Below are 20732 nucleotides of genomic sequence, written 5' to 3' on the forward strand. Positions count from 1 at the left end.
ATGTATATGACATAACTAAAGGCTCATGGCTTAAATGCAGTATTTCTTATAATATATTAGTACCAATAAAGTATGTAATCCCAGTGACAACACTGACATTCTTTGGATCTTGAGTTGTCTTAAACTAGTATAACTATCCTAGAGTTTCAAGACAGTTTAAAAAATTCAATCAAATGTATTTAGTACAGATGGTGGTAACAGCCCAAATTTCTTCAGGGGTTCCGCCGGATGGGTAATTTCAGCGAGAGTCCAGCAGAACCCACCAGAAAACAGCAGGTACCCAGTTGTGCCAGGTCCTCGCTGATTCTGGGATTTCCCAGTTGGCCATGTTAGGGACAGAACTTCTGCCTGTCCCTTATAAAACCAATGATGTCAGTCCTTTTACTATTAGATCCCACTTCCCTAGCTCGGCAGGGACCTGGTGAATTACTGGAGGCCAGTACACTGAGTGAGATGCGGCATACTGGACCGCAGATATGACAAATGTGCCCCTGGACCTCTTTAAACAAAAAAATTTAATTGGATCGGTCCCGTTGTATAGGGGGTTAAGGGAAGCATTATTGAGTCTTAGGGGGAGAAAGTGCCTGGGTAACCACACCCCGTCCCCAGTGGTGGGCAGGAGTCTGGTTTTCGAGCTGCATAGGACAAGCAGGCATCAGGGCTGTGCCTCTTGTGGCTTAAGATGTCCTTCCAATGATCCTGCAAACTCCAGTGGCTTCAGCATTGGAGGGCATCGGAACAATTAGAATTATGTACATAGAACTGATGCCCATCCTGCCAGGAGAGAGTTTGAGTAAGGCTTAGGGCTTGGAATTTAACAATCCTGCTGCAAAAGTGGGCCCCATTGATCCTCAACTCTTCACGCAGATGGGATTTGGATAGCAAAATGTTCTGGAAAGCTACTATATCAGTCTGGAAGTTTATGCACGGTTTTTTAGATTTAGACCTTGGGATTACATCATGGATACGAGCGCAAGAATGATTAATGCATTTGTCTGAAATTCCTCGCTCTGAAATTTTAGCAAATGTGTTAATTCTTCTGCTAATAGACGAGTGCATTCATAGGTTAATATCCATGCTGTAATTCTTAGCACCTGAAAAAAAAGAGCTAAGTGCTATTGCTAAAACAGTTCTGTGAGTTGATTCTGCTAATGGGTAATGCAAATCTCCATCTCTTCTCTATTTTCCACATGTTTTTCTCACTCACCTTTCATCTCCAGTCGCCATACTCCTTTAACCCTACAGGCCAGTATTAAGCTGTGAACATCTCCATGGTGAGGATCAGTGGTGCCCTGTAACCAGCCTCCATGAGGTTCAGAATTAAACACATTTTAGAGTTAAGTGAGACAGGCAGTTCCTGCTTTTTTTTTAACCAAGTCTGCAAAGAGTACCAGCATTGCCCATCCAAGAGATTAATTAACATTACCCAATTTCTGAAAAGATTGGGAGTCAATCTCTCAACCATTCATACATGAATTTAACTGTTTTAAATTAGTTTTTGTGCAATCTGCCCCTTTTGATATTTTTTCTCTCTTTCCCTTACAGTTATTTCAGACACGCTCAGTGCAACATCAGTACCCCAGACCCTGAATAAAGTGGAAGGTGACTCCCTGGAACTGGTCTGTGAAGTATCCAAACAAACATCACAGCACACACACGTGGCTGTCACATGGTACCTACAGAAGGGAAATCAGAATCTCAAGGTCATCTCTCTAACACGAGATTTCATCCTACGTCCTGGAGAGTCATATAAGCAGAGACAGGCATCAGGAGATGTACGACTGGACAAGATTGGAGTCACTTCATTCAAACTAACCATCTATAAACTGCAGGCATTTGATCAGGGGGAGTTTTACTGTGAGGCTCGAGAGTGGATCCAAGACCCAGACAGGTCCTGGTACACCATAGCTACCAAGCGAACTGACAAAACAACTGTGAATATAAAAGCGACTGGTAAGGCACTGATTTATAGCGGTTATTGTTCAAAAGCAGTAGTCAAAATCAGTATAGCCTTTATATGAATAAGCATTGAATAATGCATTCAAAAGCAAAATACTGAGGATGCGGGAAATCTGAAATAAAAACAGAAAATGCTGGAAACATTCAGAACAGTTCTGACGAAAGGTCATCGACCTGAAACGATAACTCTGTTTCTTCCTCCACAGATGCTGCCTGACTTGCTGAGTATTTCCAGCATTTTCTGAGAATAATGTGTTGTTGGCATATAATAATATTACATGTGAAATTGATAACATTAAGAGGGTCATAATCAGGGTTCCAGAGCAGCAAAGGATGCTTATGCCCAGTGATCTCCCAGCAGGTTTATTCTGATAGTCAGGCCATATCAGCCATAGATGCTGAGTAGAGGCCATATAAGTATGGGACTGGGGAGGGAATATTGGAGGATGACCCATTCTCAGCGGCTTATTCAAACCTTCTAGTGTCATTTGGTTCAGTTAGTAGCACTCTTGCCTATTTGGCAATCTCTTTCAGCTGCAAGCAACTGATGTACTCCACTATTGTGAGGCACTCCATCTAGCAACTCAGGGAAAATGACATAACTCCTCTTAGAATTCCTCACTGTGGGGAGGGTTCCTATTCCTTATTGCTATCTCAGTGACTCTTGCTGGTTAGTATTCATGGCTGGACATCAGGTGAGGACAGAATCTAGTAGTCTGTTGACACTCACTGCTTGGGCTTATTCGGGACCATCTCAGTAATGCACCAAGAGAGCATGTGACCTGTCCTAGCACAAGTCAGAATTTTTAGGAGAGAAGGGGGGAAAATTTGGGGTGTGGGAGGACAAACTGCAGTCGGCAGATATGGGTAACTGTCTCAGACAGTCCTAGGACGTGAATTATGAGCTATTAATTCTTTACTGCTGGATTCCCAAGCTCTAATCTTTATCTGCATGTTCATGTTTTGTTACAGATAAGAATTTCAATGTTCAAATAGAGAATGAAAGGAGAGTTTTCACAGCTGGAGATACCATGGAGTTAAGATGTGTCATTGAAGCTCAAAATATACAGGACCGATATTTCTCTGTGTTGTGGATTTTTAATGGCTCACAGATTGCCAACATTGGCCGTAATGCTGTACCAACAGTCAATGGTGAATACACAACCAGAGAGCGTCTGGGATATGTACGGTTTGCAAAGGTGACTGATACAACGTACCTGCTGAAAATCTACCATGTTCAACTGGAGGACAGCGGCAAATACCATTGTCGAGCCACTGAGCATGAGAAAACAGTGACGGGAGAATTCATTGCCAGAGACACAAACAAATCTACTAAAGTTTTAATCAGTGTCCAGCCTGTCAGTAAGTAACTGTCTAAAAATGTTACTGGCTCTTGAAGAATTAACAATATATAATCTTTTGGTAGCTAGGGATAACTGGAGACCAATTCCAGAATTCTTTGCGTACCCTTTCTGGCAGACAAAGAAGCTGATTTGGCACAGCAGTGCCTCTAGTTAGTGTGCTTCTTGTCACAAGTGGTCTTTCTCTGCAACTAACGTTATCTCGTATTTTGAATTCAAATCATCTAATCAGAGAGCTACATTGTGGTTCTCATATTCTCAAGGTTACTCTAGGCTGTATGGAAATATTGTTGCTTAGTGACACAGCTCTTATCAATATGCGAGGAAACCATTAAAAAAAACTTTCCCATGGTTACACAAGAGTCTGCTTGTTTCTGTTAACTCTTCACAAAGGAATCTAGGTTTAATGTGGCCCAGTTATCAGACCCAATACATATTTGAATAAAGATGCAGAATAAAATTAAGGGGATGATTTGGACCGGAATTGCTTTTTTAAGACTAATTAAACCCAAATTATGTCATGGGGCTAAAAGCTCACCAACTAGTTTTGACAATTTTTGTAACAGGAATTTTGCTGTTGTGCAGGAATCTTATTCCAAAGCATGTGTTTGCAGCAAGAACTTTTGAGTTTGAGTGGCATAATTTTTGTTCATCAAATAGGCACTGTAGTGACAGCCCAGTCTACACCATCTCACTGATCCGCCTGCAGCTTCTGATGTCAGTTGCATTACTCGTGCAAACACAAACAAAACCTAACCAGAATGGTTGACTGAAAATCACTAGCCAATGTTAGCATTGAGCGCATTTCCCTTTGATGTTTTTGCCTTTCATCTTTCCCCAAAAATTGATAGTAGCTTGACTTTCACAAAAGCAGCATTACATTGTGGTATTAATGTCAGATTTTGAATTTCTTCATATGAAGGTATGTGAATCTTCTGTGAAGTAACGAAAAGGATCATGAAAGTACTTCATACTGACACTTACTGGGAGTGCTCCAACTTCTGGTTTTCAAAAAGATTAGATGAATTGATCAAGAGAACAACATCAAAGCGACGTGCTGAGATGAAGGGGAGGACCAAAGTGAGCTGTAGACATCCTGCCCTCCTCTCCATTACAATTGCTACCTGTCCCTATTTAGATGCTGCTCATTTGAGATCCAGTTTCCAAATTCACCATTTATACTGGCAATTGGAGACCAGATTAGAAAGAAAATCTAGTGAAGTCTGACTTTTATTAGTTTAAATTTCACGAATTCTGCAATTGTGGCAAGCCAATGTGGCAACAACTTGGTCCTATTCACACTGATTTGCCAAATATTTATGGTCATATTTACTCTGATTTGCCTGCCCCATCCCCTTTTTATGCTGTCCACAACATCCACCCTTTTTGAGAGGTAATCACTCCATTAAAATAGAATTTGGTATGAACATGTTACAGTAATATTGTTCTAGGCTTATAGGAACATAGGAACAGGAGTAGGCCATTCAGCCCCTCGTGCCTGCTCCACCATTTGATAAGATCATGGCTGATCTATGATCTAACTCCATATACCTGCCTTTGGCCCATATCCCTTAGTACCTTTGGTTGCCAAAAAGCTATCTATCTCAGATTTAAATTTAGCAATTGAACTAGTATCAATTGCCATTTGCGGAAGAGAGTTCCAAACTTCTACCACCCTTTGTGTGTAGAAATGTTTTCTAATCTCGCTCCTGAAAGGTCTGGCTCTAATTTTTAGACTGTGCCCCCTACTCCTAAAATCCCCAACCAGCGGAAATAGTTTCTCTCTATCCACCCTATCTGTTCCCCTTAAAATCTTATAAACTTCGATCAGATCACCCCTTAACCTTCGAAACTCTAGAGAATACAACCCCAATTTGTGTATTCTCTCCTCGTAACTTAACCCTTGAAGTCCGGGTATCATTCTAGTAAACCTACGCTGTACTCCCTCCAAGGCCAATATGTCCTTCCGAAGGTGCGGTGCCCAGAACTGCTCACAGTACTCCAGGTGCGGTCTAACCAGGGTTATATCCTCTCTTTGCTTAAAAGTAGGAATTGCAAGTAGGAAATGTTTCTGTGAAGACTCAAGTCCAACCGAAAAAGTTCACTCATCTGTAATGTTAATATGTTCTTCCCAATATTTGTTATTCAAAGTCAATGCAAAAGTCAGCTTCCATAAGCAAGTCTACATTTCCTATGAACTGAAGCTTAATCATTGTAGAAAATAATCTGGGATAATGTTGCCACGAGGCAAACAATGAATTTTTCTACCAATGGGATATGCACTGGAAATAATGTGGCCTACCCACAAGCCAATGCAAAACACAACACTGCCAAACTGTGTAGCTCAGGCTAAAAATTGTGCCATGTTTATTCCCAGATTAGGCAGCTTCTGGCTAAATCAGAATCAGAACAAAAACAGAATGAGGGGAGATAGTTTGCAAACATTGATGATTAACAATAACACACGGCATCTCCTTTAATCAAGAGATGCTAATTCTAACACAATATGAAGCTGGTTAGCTTTCGAAAAAACAAACCTTATTTTCGACGGTTCAACCATTAGGGAAAGTGATGGCACTTCCTCTCGCAGTGGTAATGTTACCTATATTAACACTGGTGTCTGGCCTAACCATAGACCACTTATAAAGAAATGCAAAACAAACTGTAGACCAACCGTACCCCTTTCTCTGCCACACTTCCGTGTTAATCACAAATAGTTTAACCTGGACTTTTAGCATTAAAATAAATGGATTAAAATAATGTTGATTGGAAAATCTATGCTATTGCTTATTCTGTCCATCACAAAAACAGAAATCTCTGCCAGAAAATAGTCACAACAGTCATTTTTAAATTGTTACAATACTGGCATAGCTTACAAAATTCCTATAAAAAATATTGATTCTTATGACGTGAAACAAGATGGATCCTCAGGTCGGTCACAATCGTCTTTTTACAAAACTACCAATTGTACTAAAAAGTATTTTTTTCCTACAGAAAGTAGTCTGAGTACGACTGTTACCAGTAACACTACCAAGGTTTTGGAGGGTGACTTGCTCCAGTTCGTCTGTGATGTTCGTTCGGCAATCAGGAACAACAGTCGCCTCTCTGTCACCTGGCAGTTAATAAACAAACAGAGACAGGCCACTGACATCATCAGCTTGGACCAGGACGGTACTCAGGTTATTGGTACACTCTACCATAAGCGTGGTGCTAATGGAGACATCAGACTGGCCAAACGGCGGCCAGATTCTTTCATACTGGATCTACATAATGCAATAATATTGGATGATGGAGAGTATGTTTGTACGGTGGCTGAATGGATCATGAACGTAGGTGGAGAATGGCAGCGAATAGGAAAACAATCAGCTCATGTCGTAGCGGTGGTAACTCCTCTAGGTAAGTGCTCGGACCAAAAAACCTGCCTCGGAGCTGAAAAATTTCTGTCTAGTCTGGTTACTGTCTGATTATCTAAAAGGAGTATTTTTTTGTAGAATATATAAATACTGGATATGTTGTGGTAATTATAATCATTAACTGATCAAATCATGAGTGTTAAAGTCATAAGTGAATGTCAGTTAGCTCATTATGGAGATATTTCTGAAATAATGTGGCTGGCTATGACATATATTCCAGTTATAATACTAGAGTCACTACTTTTGAAATGTGTAATTGGGTGGAGGTTATTGATAAAAGTTTAAAAATGAACGCAGCATGAAATTTTCAGTGTAAGGATGTTGGATTGGATCCGCCACAATTGGGTTGTAGAGAGGGAAGCTAGCGGCTGCTTTAACTCTGCACCTCCAACTGGTGGAATTGCCGCTTGTTGGGATATGCTGTGTATTCATGCTGCGATCATACCTACATACTCGCACACAATTTATGGTGAGTTGAGCTACTCGTGAGGAGTTCCTAGTACACACAGTTCGCCTAAAAGAGGCATTTGTTTCATGGCCAACTAATGACTATCCTCCTTGAGGAGAGGGAGGGGCGGGGGGAAGGAGGTAAATGTGATCTTTTTGAGGTGGCTCCAAGATGACATGCCTGGCAATGGAAGATTGGAACCAAGTCAACAGACTTGACAATCCAAAGCCTAACCTGGCTGAGCTGAGATATCCCCACGGTCAAATAACATTCACTGGTTGGGTTCACATAAGAAGAATGGTCCACACGGGGAAGATACTGTAGGATGGCCAACAACCGTGGAACGGTACCCCAGTACAAGTGGGTGCCTTCAGGAAGGGGGTGGGGAGAGGGAATAGATCTTGCAATCCTGTGAAATAAGGTATTTTGGGAAGTTTTTAGATTGTGGAAGTTGGTGCTGATTCCTTTTTTTGATCACTTCTCAGAAACCGGCTTCAGCGTTACTGCAATGACACGAACACCATCAGTGATCTACAACAATGCATTTGAGCTGCAGTGTTTCATCAGACCCACCTATCCTTCCCGAGTGCCAGTGTCTGTAACATGGAAATTCCAGCCTGCTGGCTCAAGCAACAGTTATGATATAGTCACTTTTGCACGTGACACAGCCATGGCATGGGGGGACAAGGCAACAAATTTTAAAAGTAAAACAATGATAATAAGGACATTGTCCAATAATGTCCGACTGGTTGTCTCTAAAGCCAGTGACTTGGAGGCTGGGAGATACCAGTGCATTGCTGAACTGTGGCACCAAAACCAGATGGACCAGTGGGTGAGGAAAACCAGTAAATCTTCAAATATCCTGGAGGTGAAGGTTAAACCCCCAGGTAAGTGCATGGCCTTCTTGCTCAACTAGATTAAACTAGCTTGTCAGCCTGTTTATCCACTGATTTGTCCTTCATTCGATACATCAATATGTCTGTGTACCTGTAGTCTCGTTCCTCAGTCGCCCTGCCCGTTTTCAATTCTGTGGTACAGTACAAGCTACTTAAATTCCTAACTGATCTGTTTACCACCTTATTAACATGCTACAGGCCAGAATACTTTGGTTTATAACAGTTTGGATAGACTAATATGAGACCCAAGAATTCTTATTAAATTTTAAGCAGCAAATCTCCTAGTTATTACAGAGGAGCACATGGCTCTAAACTTTTAATTATAAGAAATTCTGCATTATGGTCTTATTTCTTTTCACATACACATATATGTGTACCAAAGCAATGCATTGTGGTTGATAGGTATACATTTTGAAAAGGCCCCATTTTTTTCCGCCAATTTCCTCTCCTCTCTTGAAGGCATTGATTGCTTGCCAAAGTAGTTCCACAGATGCTGGGTGCCCTATGGTAGTTTGCCCACGGAGGCCATTAAGCATGTGTGAATCTTGACAATGAGTGTTGGCAGGTTGTTATATGTGATGCCAAGGCTGATCCCATGTTCACCCAACATGAACACTCAGCAGGGATTGGATAGCGATAGGCAACAGGAACCCCAGTTATTTTCTACCCCCCTAACCCAGGGACATTGCGACCAGTTATAGAGCCCCCACCTCCACACTGGCTCAGATCAGCTAACTCAGCACAACTGGAGGTCAAATCTGGGCCTTCTATGGCTCAGGTAATCAGTGGGTAAACTTGCCAAGCTATCAGAAAGCCAAGGCACTGTGTTTATTGTGCAGTATTTGGCAAACACTTATGTTCATTTTCCAACATAAAGGCATAATTTGTCTCAAACACTTTTACATCAAACAGATGTCACTGTTCAGCTTGCACGTGATGTCATTGCAACAGTAAATGCCATGCAGCTCTCCTCCCTTCCCTACTATAAAGAAGCTTCTTTAAAAAACATAATGGCCCCAATATTTACGAGGGTGCGGGGGAGCGTAGTAGTGCAGGGAAAACCCAGCAAGGCCCAGGACGCAGAGGTCCAGCCGAATTTAATGGCAGGACCTCATTATCATTTTTTCTTCCATTTCCCACCCGGAAGTCAGTCAAATTGAAAGGCAGGCCGATTGCCGGGCCGGAAAACCGGCAGGAGGCCACAGCCAGGGACACTTGGGGACAGTCCCCAGCAATCAGTAGGGGGAGGGAGCAGGAGATTAGGGCTTGGTGGGGGAGAGGCCATCGCGGGAGGGAGGGAGTGAGACATTGAGGCTTGGTGGGGGGGAAGAGAGGCCATTGCGGGAGGGAGTGAGAGATCGGGGCTTGGTGAGGGGGAGAGAGGCCATCGCGGGAGGAAGGGAGTGAGAGATTGGGCTTGGTTGGGGGAGGGGAAGAGAGGCCATTGCAGGAGGAAGGGAGTGAGAGATCGGGGCTTGGTTGTGGGGGAGAGAGATGCCATTGCGGGAGGAAGGGAGTGAGAGATCAGGGTATGAGGGGAGGGATGTCAACTCCTGCTCCCCCTGGTCCACAAGGAGCGTGTTAAAGGCACTCAGCTTCTTAAGCCGGCAGCTCCCGCCTCCCTTTCACCGCCGGCTTTCCCGAGCCCTGGGAAACCCACACGGCAACTGTTAAATTTAAATCATGCTCCCAATTGCACTGTGGGAGCCCCATTTAAATATGTTAATGTGGCGGGACACTCGCACGACACGAAATCCGCTGCTGTAAAAATAGCAATGGGTGCATACACAGCAGGTTGGGGACATGTTCCCCGTTTTAAAAATTTTAACCCCCCCACTGCCCTGACCGTCTCCCGCTTGTCATGGGGTGGGTCAATATCGAGGCCAATGACTTTCATTTCTGCCTGTCGGCCAGTCAATCTCTCTCCCTTCCCGTACAGTCCATAGTTTAGACTTCATCTCTCCATCTTCCCGCCTCCCTCCCACCTTCATCAGCTACTTCAGTCTTAAATGTAGCTGTCCCTTGAGGTCCTGAAGGCAGCTTTGCATCAAAGCTCATTTCCTGCAAGTAGGATTGAATGGAGCCAGTAGCCATTAATGTTCTTGCTGTTCTGTCACAGCAGTAATTAGAGTCACTGTGCATTAGTAGTAATGAATGTTCATCTCTGAGCCATTCACCAGAATCACTAGCATAGGAATGGAAGATTTGTTCCATTAACACTTTGAACTCCTGAATCATTCATTAGGAATTCTGAGGTCTGGCTCAAATATTTTCAAATGATTTTTAATATAGTGTATGTTTATTTATGATGCCGGATGGGCCTTATTTCTGATTTGATGGCATTTTCCTCAGAATCTGTCCTGGGCTTCAGAAATAATGTATGAGATCAGCAATCCTGAAACACAGGGAGAAGAAGGAAGGGGCTGAGAGAAGTCACAGAGAGAACTTCCAATAGAACATACAGGTCTAGGAATTCGATGAAGCTGTGCCAGTTTTACAGGAGTAAAACGGGCACCAAAAGGTCCAATATGGCAGACAGCGGCACGCGCTCATTCTGACCCAGAAGTGCGTCACCCACCATATTGGTATAGGCATCAAAAGAAGCGTCCAGGTCCCATACCTGAAGCAGATGTTAGGCCCTTAGGATATGCAAATAAGGGGCCTAACATCTATTTGATGACCCTTTTATCAAATTGGTTTGCCTTGAACACAGCAGGAGTTATCCCCATGTGTGGGGGAATGAGGAGCACAGAACTATTGAAATCCCCAAAAACCATGACATTTTAGAAACCATGACTTAGAAGATCTGTTAATTTTTAGGTGAAAATCTCTGATCAGAAGTCAGTTTAACATTTGCAAAATTATCAATGAAAATGAGGAAAAACTGAAAACAACATTAATGTTACAGAAATTCTCTCTGCAGTATGTATTAGTCCTTTTCCAGTTTTCTCTCCCCTGCCATAAGGACACTGGAGGTTATATTCGATAGCCCTTGAAACCGGGCGTGGGCATCGCGGTCCGCGATTAACCCGTGCCTGGTACTTCCGTCGCAGGCAGCACGAGGCACTCATCCTGCCTGAACATTCACCTCAGCCAAGCGTTGAAATCCTGCGTTGACATGACGATTCCTTGAAATTTGATTTTCCCCAGAAGGGAGATCCTGAATCTCTTAAAGGCAGGCTGTATCTCTGACAGGTAGCCTGCATCTCTTAAAGGTTGTCTGTATCTTTTATTTGCAAAAAAATAAGATACGGGTCTGCATGGAGTCTGAACGGAGATCAGACATCGCACATGTAAAACACAGATGCAGGTCCCGTCCCTATATTTACAAACTGTTGAGTTATGTTAAAACATTGAACAAAGGTTGCACACCACTAAATCCCACATCCTCCAATCTGCAGGCCAGACCTCACCAATCTGCCAGTCCGAGTTGGTACCAGGCCTATGAGAGTGTGTACACCAAGGTTCTTTGCTGATGCACTAGAGGCCTTGGTGCAAGAGGTGGACAGGAGGAGGGGCATCCTATATCCGCAGATGGGGTGGGGGGAGGTGGCAAGAGGTCCTCCAGACATATGCCCAAAAGGCAGTGGGGGATGCAGTCAATGCCAGGCACATAGCACCACGAACATGGATGCAGTGCAGGAAGAAGTTCAATGCTTTGACTTGAGTGGTCAAGGTGAGTGAGGTCAACTGTCAATTGGCATCTCCTACCAATTGCACCACTAACCGCATCCACTGCTCCTTTCACTACACCCCCCATCACCCACCTACCAACAAACTCTTTCAATCAGTATTCAACTCTGCCAATCAGATGCTTCCTCTCACCCTCACACATTACCAATGTTGCAAGCCGCCCACCCACACCTCACAGGCCACACACACTGGCAGCTATTCAACCATGACAGGCACATCACCCAGATACACATCCCACTTTCTTGCAAGAGAAGGTGGCACATAACAGGAGGCAGCATGTGGCAGTGGCATTTAGCCCCTCGAGCCTGTTCCGCCATTCAATGAGATCATGCAGCTCCAGAACGTGAAGCGGATTCGGTTTAAGCGAGTTGAGAATTTTATAAGAGACTCCAGGAGGAAATCCCGAGATGAAGTTCGGTTTGTTCGGACTGTGACTTAACTCCATATGCCCATCGTAGCCCCATATTCCTTAATATCCTTGGTTCACAGAAATCTGACAATCTCAGATTTAAAATTCTCAATTGAGCTAACATCAACTGCCGTTTGCAGAAGAGCGTTCCAAACTTCTCCCACCCTTTGCATGTAGCAGTGTTTCCTAACTTCACTCCTGCTTTAAATGTTAAGCTATGTCCCCTCGTCCGAGTGTACAAGTATAGGAGACCTCCAAAAACAAGTACAAATGCATCAGCAGCCAGAAGCAATAATCCAAAAATTAACCTGTAAATCCTGCATGGTCCCTTTAAATAGCGCTGGTGGAGGGGTCCTCCAGGCCGTTTAAGACATGTTTAGCTGGTCGTGGTTAAGACAGTGCGTTGAGTGGAGCGTTAAGTGCCAAAATGGTGCCTATCACTTTAAATCAGCATTGCACACTGATCGAATGCATATTCTCCCTACTTTACACGATGCCCACGTTCGTTATCCGGGCATGCACTAAACCCTTTACCAAGATTCCACTTCTGCCATTTAATCACTTCCTGTTCTCCGCTTGCACTTTACAGGTCATTCTATTTCTTCTTCTGTTGCATGGTCATTGTGGGGTTTTCCCTCTTTGCCTTTCCCTTATTTTTGTGCCTTTTTAAATGTTTTTTTTAAAAAAAAAGACTCGATTTATATCGCACCTTTCACGACCTCAGGGCATCCTGAAGCGTTTTAAAACCAATGAATTACTTTTGAAGTGCAGTCACTGTTGTAATGTAGGAAACGCAGCAGCCAATTTGCACAAGCTCCCATAAACAGCAATAAGATAATGACCAGATAATCTGTTTTAGGTGTTGGTTGAGGGATACATGTTGGCCAGGATGCCAAGACAGGCATTTCCCACAGTGCAGCACTGAAGTGTCAGCCTAGAGTTTGTACTCAAGTCTCTGGAGTGGGACTTGAATTCACAACCTTCTGACTCAGGGGCGAGAGAGCCACCACTGAGTTAAATGTTGTTTACCTGTAATATCTTCCGGCTCAGATGAAGGATCCATACCTGAAACATTAACTTGTCTATTCTCTCCACAGATACGGCCTGACCTGCTGAGAGTTTCCAGCATTTTCTGTTTTAAATTAAAATGAGAGTTATTTTTAGAATCTGAATTGCACATTTAATTAAAAATCCTTTTTTCCTGTCTTACAAATTATTTATAGATTCTATTAATATTAAATTTGCAATTTCCATACACTTCATCATTCTACCTAAGATCAGTTTACTTGACACTTACTTAGCAGATCTCATTTTCCCCAGTTATGTTGAATACAACAATTGATACATTGCTTTGTTTAGTCCCTTCCCCCACTCGAGACAAAATCCTTTGCTTTGGCCCTGACCGTACAAATCATTAATGTTTCCAGTACATTCTGTTTGTTGATTTTTGGTACTGATCCCCAAAGACTACAGAGAGGCACTTAAGCTGAACACTAATGGAGTCTGAGCAATGGTGTGCAAACAGCAGGAAATGGTGGCAAGTTATTCTTTCAACTTTTAAAATCCCTTGTGTATATGGATTAACTTAATATCACGATCCCTAAAGGATACTGTGGCACATTGCTTTTAATTTCTATTGTATAATAATTTCTTTCAGTGAGTAGAGATGAAAATTGTTATGAAAGACTATTTTCTATACATTTCTAATAAATTATAATTATTTTTGCACACAGATACTGTGTAGGGCTCAGTGACACAGTAGTTTAGTACACTATCCTTCCACCACTGGGATTGGATTTGAACTCAGCCCAGATTGGTGACACCATAAGTCCTAGAAGTCACAATAATATCTGTGGGTAATGCTGTGTTACAGTTTATATGGAAATTCCTGCATTTACGAGATTCTCAACGCAAGTACATATGCGGAATTCCCAAAACCTACTGTTTTTTTTCCTTTAGAAATTACTTATTAATTTTCTCCCTTCCTGAGGACATTGAATCTTTCTTGTGGTACAGTTCCACAGACAGCCTCTAGTACCTCGACCAAGTTACCATTATTCATGTGTAAGCTTTAACAGTGAATGCTGATGAGCTGTTTGACCTTAGATGCATCACAGTCAAGCCTGCTCTCTAACTGGTTTTCCGCATCCCCACCTCAGGGACACTGGGGACAATTTTAAGATGACTACTGCCATTCTTACTGAGATCACCTAACTCAGCACTGACTGAGGATTGGGCCTGGGATCTTCCAGTTCTGTATGGCACAGCTACTCATTGCATAAACTCATTAAACTATTAAGGATGATCTTTTGGAGGTTGGTGGGGGTGAGGGGGTTCAAAGCTAAGATGCATCTCCACCCCAGGCTACATGGACTTCCTGTTGTTGTAGCATTGTATTTGAAGCCATTGCCTTGACTAATACTGGCACATTCATAGGTTGTTGCAACACATGCGAGTGAGAGAGTAGCTGTGGCCTGGAAGAGAGTGGGGATTGGGGCCGTGGTCTGGGAAGGCTGGGAGCTTGGAGGAACCATGAAGGTTAGCTGGAAGACCATGGGCTGGGATCAAGAGAGAGTTGGGAATCCAGGGTTTGGGACCTGGGAGACAGCAGAAAGACTGGAGACAGGGGCTGGGAACGAGCTTGTAATAGCAATTGTACTCTGCAAAATAAATATTGAAGAAAGCTGTTTCGAGTAATGTCAGCTGGAAACTGGCATTAATAATTCCCCTTGAACAAATGGAAGCAATTCATTTGCAAACCCATTTTGGGAAAATGTATTAAAAAAAGAGCAATTTTCTTTGCATTGTTTTTGTGAGCTCATTCTTTTCTTTAAATTCCAGGATTAGCAGTGGTTTACAGGTAAACTAGGGAGTGTAGTATGCGGATGGTGTGGGGCGTGAAAGACTGGACTGGAGCAGATAGATGAGCACAGATTGGGACCAGGGCAGGAATAAGCTGGAAAGGAGAACACTTTTGGCTTGGGGACTAAAGCACTTCTGGGGTGAGAAACAGGCACAAGCTGGCCAGAAAATGGTCTGGTGTGGAATGGAACATTAGATGCATACTTCTCACATCTGAACGATCCCTGACAACCATGTGAATGGTAATACATTAATGTTCACCTGGTTCCCAATGACCAATCAGAATGTTAGAAATGGAATAAGATACATATGAAATTTACTAATCGATCTTCCATGGCATTGCTGATTGAGATAATTTGGGGGAAAAATGGAACTCTTGCTGACACTCTTGACTCCTTACTAATCTCAGGGTAGATTTCCTCCTAGTCTCCAATGATAAGAATTACATGGGTCTACTTATAACACAATTTGAACTCTTAAATATGTAAAATTAATTTAATTTAATTAAAATTTCCAGTTTGCGCTTTTAAATACTTATAGTTACTTCAATTTCCTCAATTTTCTGTTTTCTCTGGATTCTCGTGGCTTCCTGTTGTTTTTTTTCTAGAATTTTGTTAGCAAGCACCAATCAAATGGATGAAAGGGTCAAATCTGATTGGAGATTTACAGACCAATCGGATTATGGCAGATTAATCAATGATTCAAAGGGGATGGAGAAGTAATAAGAAAGTGCAGAGGGAAGCCTGTAGACAATCACACACAAACCCTCCCAGGTAGAGAGATCAATAGATAGATAGACGCTTACCTGACTTGAGCTACAAGAGTACCACATTGACGTGCAAGAATGTTGGGAAATTAAAAAACATTTCTATGCCTAATTCTGGTATTTACAGATCAGTTCTGCAATTGTAATCCTGGCAGGTTAATCACGATGTGTCCTCTTAGGACTGCCTACACCGAGTTAATAAAAGGGTAGTGTTGTGAGGGTAAAGAGTGAATTCATTTTAATGCTGCATCAAGATTTATCACTTCTGCGTAAAAGCTGAGAAACATTAATTGTCATATTGATTTCCTGTTTGTCTGCCCTGGATCCCTGGAAGAGTTCAAAGCAGTTCACATGATTGGCAACCATCAACTCAATAAAAACCCAGATGATTTAACTCCCAGAGATTTATTTTCTAGTATGGTGCCTGCACTTGGTGCAGCCCCACATCACTGACGACACTGAATTCATAGCAAACAAGCACGTGGGTCTTATTCTTTTAAAACTTAATAACCAAGTTTTAGTTTACAGTGAAGTAAATTCAATTAGAACTGCTGGAAAATTTGTTTCCTTTAGAAGAGGAAATCAATGAAACTTAGGAAAATCACCTCAGGAAACAATGGGCCATTTCAGTCCATTTGTGGGTTGGACAGTTTAAAAATGGTGGTTGTACTAGATCCTGTTGATATGTTGTAAGGTTGGTATTACAAATCCAAGCAGGGATAGAGCCCATTGAGTACTACTGCTCTATTATGCTACGTGCTGTCGATGTGATAAACCATGGCCTAGAAATTCGGCCTGACAGCCTGAACTGGGTGCAGCGAATGGTCCCTGCGCCTGAATGGGTAGCCCCGAGTACACCCGATATCAGGCCTTGGGCTTCATTTAAATGAGACCAGCGAGCTGTGGACACACGCTGGCCATTCACGATAGACCAGTGTGAATGTGGAACTGGGCTAAGACAAAGTAACAAGATCATTAAAGTTTCAGAGAGGGCTTTTAAGCTAATCTTAAACAAAACAGTCTAAACAAAAGTATCTAAAATAAGGAAGTCAAGATGATACAGATGGAGGAAACCAAAATGAAAACACCTTTTAGTCCCACAGGCCAAGGAAGGCAACTAGTGAGCCAGTAGACTCTGCATGTTGATGTTCAAAGATCACCTCAGCATGAACTATAGCTTGAAACAATGGACAAGTAGTTAGAGGAAACCTGCCCAGTGCTCCTGTGCATCCTGGACTGCAGAGGGCAGACTTGGTCAGGCCCAGGAGGTTCCACTTCCAGGTCATCTAGGTACAAAACCAGAATTGGTACCAGTGTGAATTGAAATTGGTCGGAAGTACTGATTTTGAACATATAAATTGCCTCAAGTTGTGTTGTTTTGGAAATTAGATTTTGGCCTATTACAAATTGTTAACAACCACAGCAAACAAGCACTGCTTCTCTAGTTAAAGTTCAGATTGTTTACTGGCCCTCAGTAAATCATAATAGGAAGAGCAGGTATAGTCTCAAAATAAGAAGCTCTATTTTGTGTAATAAATCTCTCCTGCTATTGTGAACACTAATGAAACGGGAGTGGGGGTTAGCTTCTGGGCAGTGTAGTTATGCAGAATGTGTTGAATTTCATATTATAATAACAATCCTCTCAGCACCTTCATTAGCACAGTTCTGAGAAGCTTTGGGAAATCGCACAGTCGAAAATGGCACAACATCCACCCGCTTCTGGGCTAGGGCAACCAATTATTTTAGCAATCGAGTATTCAATCAGTAACTGAAATGTTCAGTGGGGAATTTAGACATTAAAGGTTTTGTAAAATGGAGCCATTTTCCTCCTTAAAATGTGCATTAAGCTTCTCGCACAATAACCTGCCTTTGTCACATTAAACAAGCCCCTACTCACTCATCGTACATTTCTCATTCATTGTCCAGGATAGTGCACATCATCTTCGATGATTGCCCAGCTAATAAGCTGAAAAGAATAAAATAACATTTCAGCTTTTGTTTTGTTACTGAAACGGTGCCAGCAGAATTCTGTAGAGCAGGATTCGAATGACTGCATCTAATGTGTTTTACCCAGCACAGATTATCTTGCTTGAACGAAAAAAAAATCTTTTATTTAGTTTTCCCTTGATAATATAATTGATGTATTTAATCTGTTGCTATGTCACTAGCCAACAGAGGGTTATAATTAGGAATACAGATTGGTCTATTAATAGTCCATTCTCAAAGATCATTAACCCTTTCACCTTCTAGTTCTGATAATTCAGGAGCTCACAGGACATCACTAGGTTCTGGTTGTTATGAAATTATTGCTGAAAGTTGTTTCTACCTCTTAAAAAAAAAATGCTCATTCCTTATTAAATTCCATCTGTTTAATTCACAAAATGCCACACAATTGGAATACCATTAATGTTGGAACAAAAGATAAAAGTAGCAACAGAAACAGAAATCTAGTTTAGGGCTGTCATGGGTGCATTTTGTGCAAAGCTAAATAGATAGATAGGAAATAAGAAAAGGGAGGCTAAAAAGAAGCAACTAAATAATAAGGTAGCTACGGTAAAAATACGATGAAGTCTGTTCATTTTTAAAATGTATGAGTATGCGTGCATGTAATTCTGTTTATATCTATGTGTGCGTCTATCTATGAATGTATCTGTAGACATGTGTCTGTATACCTATCTATATTTATGTGCATGCTTATATGTCTTTATCTGTGTGTGTGTGTGTGTGTGTGTGTCGGCATCTTTGTGTCTGTGTGCCAGTCTCTATCTGTGTGTCTGTACCTTTGCCTGTATGTGTGTGTGTGCAGTCTGAGTCTGTATCTGCATTCCTGTGTGTGAGGAGTTCTATAGTAATTTAGAAACCTTTAAAAACCTAAAGGGATGATACCTATAAATGTTCTCTTCTTTTGTCTCTAAAACTTAAAAATTGTATTTCCCCACAACAGAAGATCTTGTATATTTGCACATTTCACCTAGATTTTTCAATGTGCAGTAATAGAAAAGTGTTTTCTTTATACTTTTCCATTTCCCTCCTTTGTTCTTTCCTCTTTATTTTTTCCAGCCATCATCAGTAATTCCAAACAAACTATTCATTTATCAAAATCTATTCACCATAGCAGAACACTAGCTTTTGTTTAAGAAATGAGGCATAAAATTAACTATTCTATAAAGAGAATGTGTGGTGAATTGGACTGGCACCTTAGAGGGCTGTACAGTATTCTGGATATCTCTAATGATGCACTGGTAGAAACTGCAAGCAGAGATGATGTCGTAATGAGACGACTAAAGGCATTGTTTTAAAAATTGAAAATATTTGATCCTACTTATATTTCAGAATGATTTGAGGGTGTTACAGTATTCCTTGGAGAGAGAGCATTTACTAGATGAACACCACTGACATTTATTAGATGAACATCAGTGTAGTGCGGGAACATGTTATCCATTAATGTGTGCCTGATCCACTCAGCTCCATTAATCAATATGTATAGTAGATTCATTGTGCTACTCCAAAGCCTATGAGTGCCACATGGAGCTCTCTAAATCCATTTGTCTGGGAACTGTCGTCTGTGCAGTTTCAGTCTCCTTGTTTTAATTGCCAACTCATGTGATGTGTTATACAACATTGGGGAATGTAGTCAGCACTCAGCTAGTTTAAAGTGGATGACATGCTGGTGGCATATCAGTAATGCAATGTTCCTTTTTCAAAAATGTCAAATCAGCATCCATTTTTTTTTTAAAGCTGTTGCTTGGAGCAGCTATTTTTTGTCATTGTAAATCTTTTTTACTTCCCAGGTCCAGGCCTAGGTGTCTCAAGGCACAATTGGCCCAAAAGCTCATGGGCCCGACAGCCCACCGTAAGTGCCATGATTCACCTGTCTATGAGCTCTGGCATTGATCGCACAAAAGTCATGAGGGTCGGGGTGTGGGGGTCACTTAATTTAAATAATTACACAAGGCTGCCGTGCTCCTAAGGGCACATCTCAGATGCCACCTTAGGGAAGATTCTGCAAATTGAAGTTTAGGTGTCCAGTTCCAGTGGGAAAGATGCCTTACACATCAATAACCTTTATAGGGGGACACTAAAATTGCTTAGAATTCTTCAGGGGTCCAAGCCATGACACAGGCCTGGATCCCCAGGTGGGCACCACATGTGATATTGGACCAGCTGGAACGCCTTCTCCCACCCAAGGGTACCGGCCCACCAGTGTTCCCACTAGACCAGGGACGTGTGAACTCCTGTATGGGAGTCCCTGTCCCCGGCCACACCCACCACTCATGCCACAAACCTCGTTGGTGGTGGTCAGAAGTTCCGCCCCAACAAGGCCCTGTAGAAATTGCCATATCTGGGTCCTGATCCTCATTGCAGAGCTTCCATTGGACTTCTGCTGAAGTTACAGTGGGAGTGCACCAAGCCCTGGATTTTTAGGTTTCTAGACCTGCAGCCATTATTTCTGCAATGCAATTTTCAACATACAGTACATACACTGGAATGAAACTATTGTTTTTAAGCAATACTTTTGTTCCTATTCCACAGGGTGATTCCTTCCCCAGGAACCAGTTCACAAAGGAGAATAGTTTTATTACATAGCATGTAATGATGTGACCTGAGGAAGCTGCAACCTGCAGGTTATTTTAAAATTTCCCAGCAGGACTAGCATTACAATATTAATGTGTTAGTGCTTTGATTAAATATTAATGTAGCGCACATTTGCACAATAAAGATGCAAACACGGCAACTATACAGCAGCTTTTTGGATACAATATCTGTTGTATGTCATATTGATGATCTCAGTGAATATTGCAAAGCAGAAACTGCCTCAATGTTGAGTGACTCCAGTGAACATTAAAAGCAGGAACAGTGGGGCATCTTTTTCTGTTTCTCAGCCCATGTTTCTTGTTGATAGCTCTGTTGCTGGCCAGGTGAAG

The 20732-nt window shown here is 42.1% G+C and overlaps 1 protein-coding gene across 1 annotated transcript in view; it reads left to right on the forward strand.

Moving 5' to 3' along the window:
- The window catches only part of LOC137327290 (immunoglobulin superfamily member 3-like), a 144060-nt gene that overhangs the window by 103583 nt on the left and 19745 nt on the right, over positions 1-20732 (forward strand). Inside the window, exons 3-6 of the mRNA XM_067992944.1 lie at positions 1546-1953; positions 2932-3321; positions 6315-6716; positions 7667-8068. Of these exons, the coding sequence (XP_067849045.1) occupies positions 1546-1953; positions 2932-3321; positions 6315-6716; positions 7667-8068 (1602 nt within the window). The remainder of the gene's footprint in view (positions 1-1545; positions 1954-2931; positions 3322-6314; positions 6717-7666; positions 8069-20732) is intronic.

This window comes from Heptranchias perlo, chromosome 11 (assembly GCF_035084215.1).
Source record: "Heptranchias perlo isolate sHepPer1 chromosome 11, sHepPer1.hap1, whole genome shotgun sequence".
Taxonomy (NCBI): Eukaryota; Metazoa; Chordata; class Chondrichthyes; order Hexanchiformes; family Hexanchidae; genus Heptranchias; species Heptranchias perlo.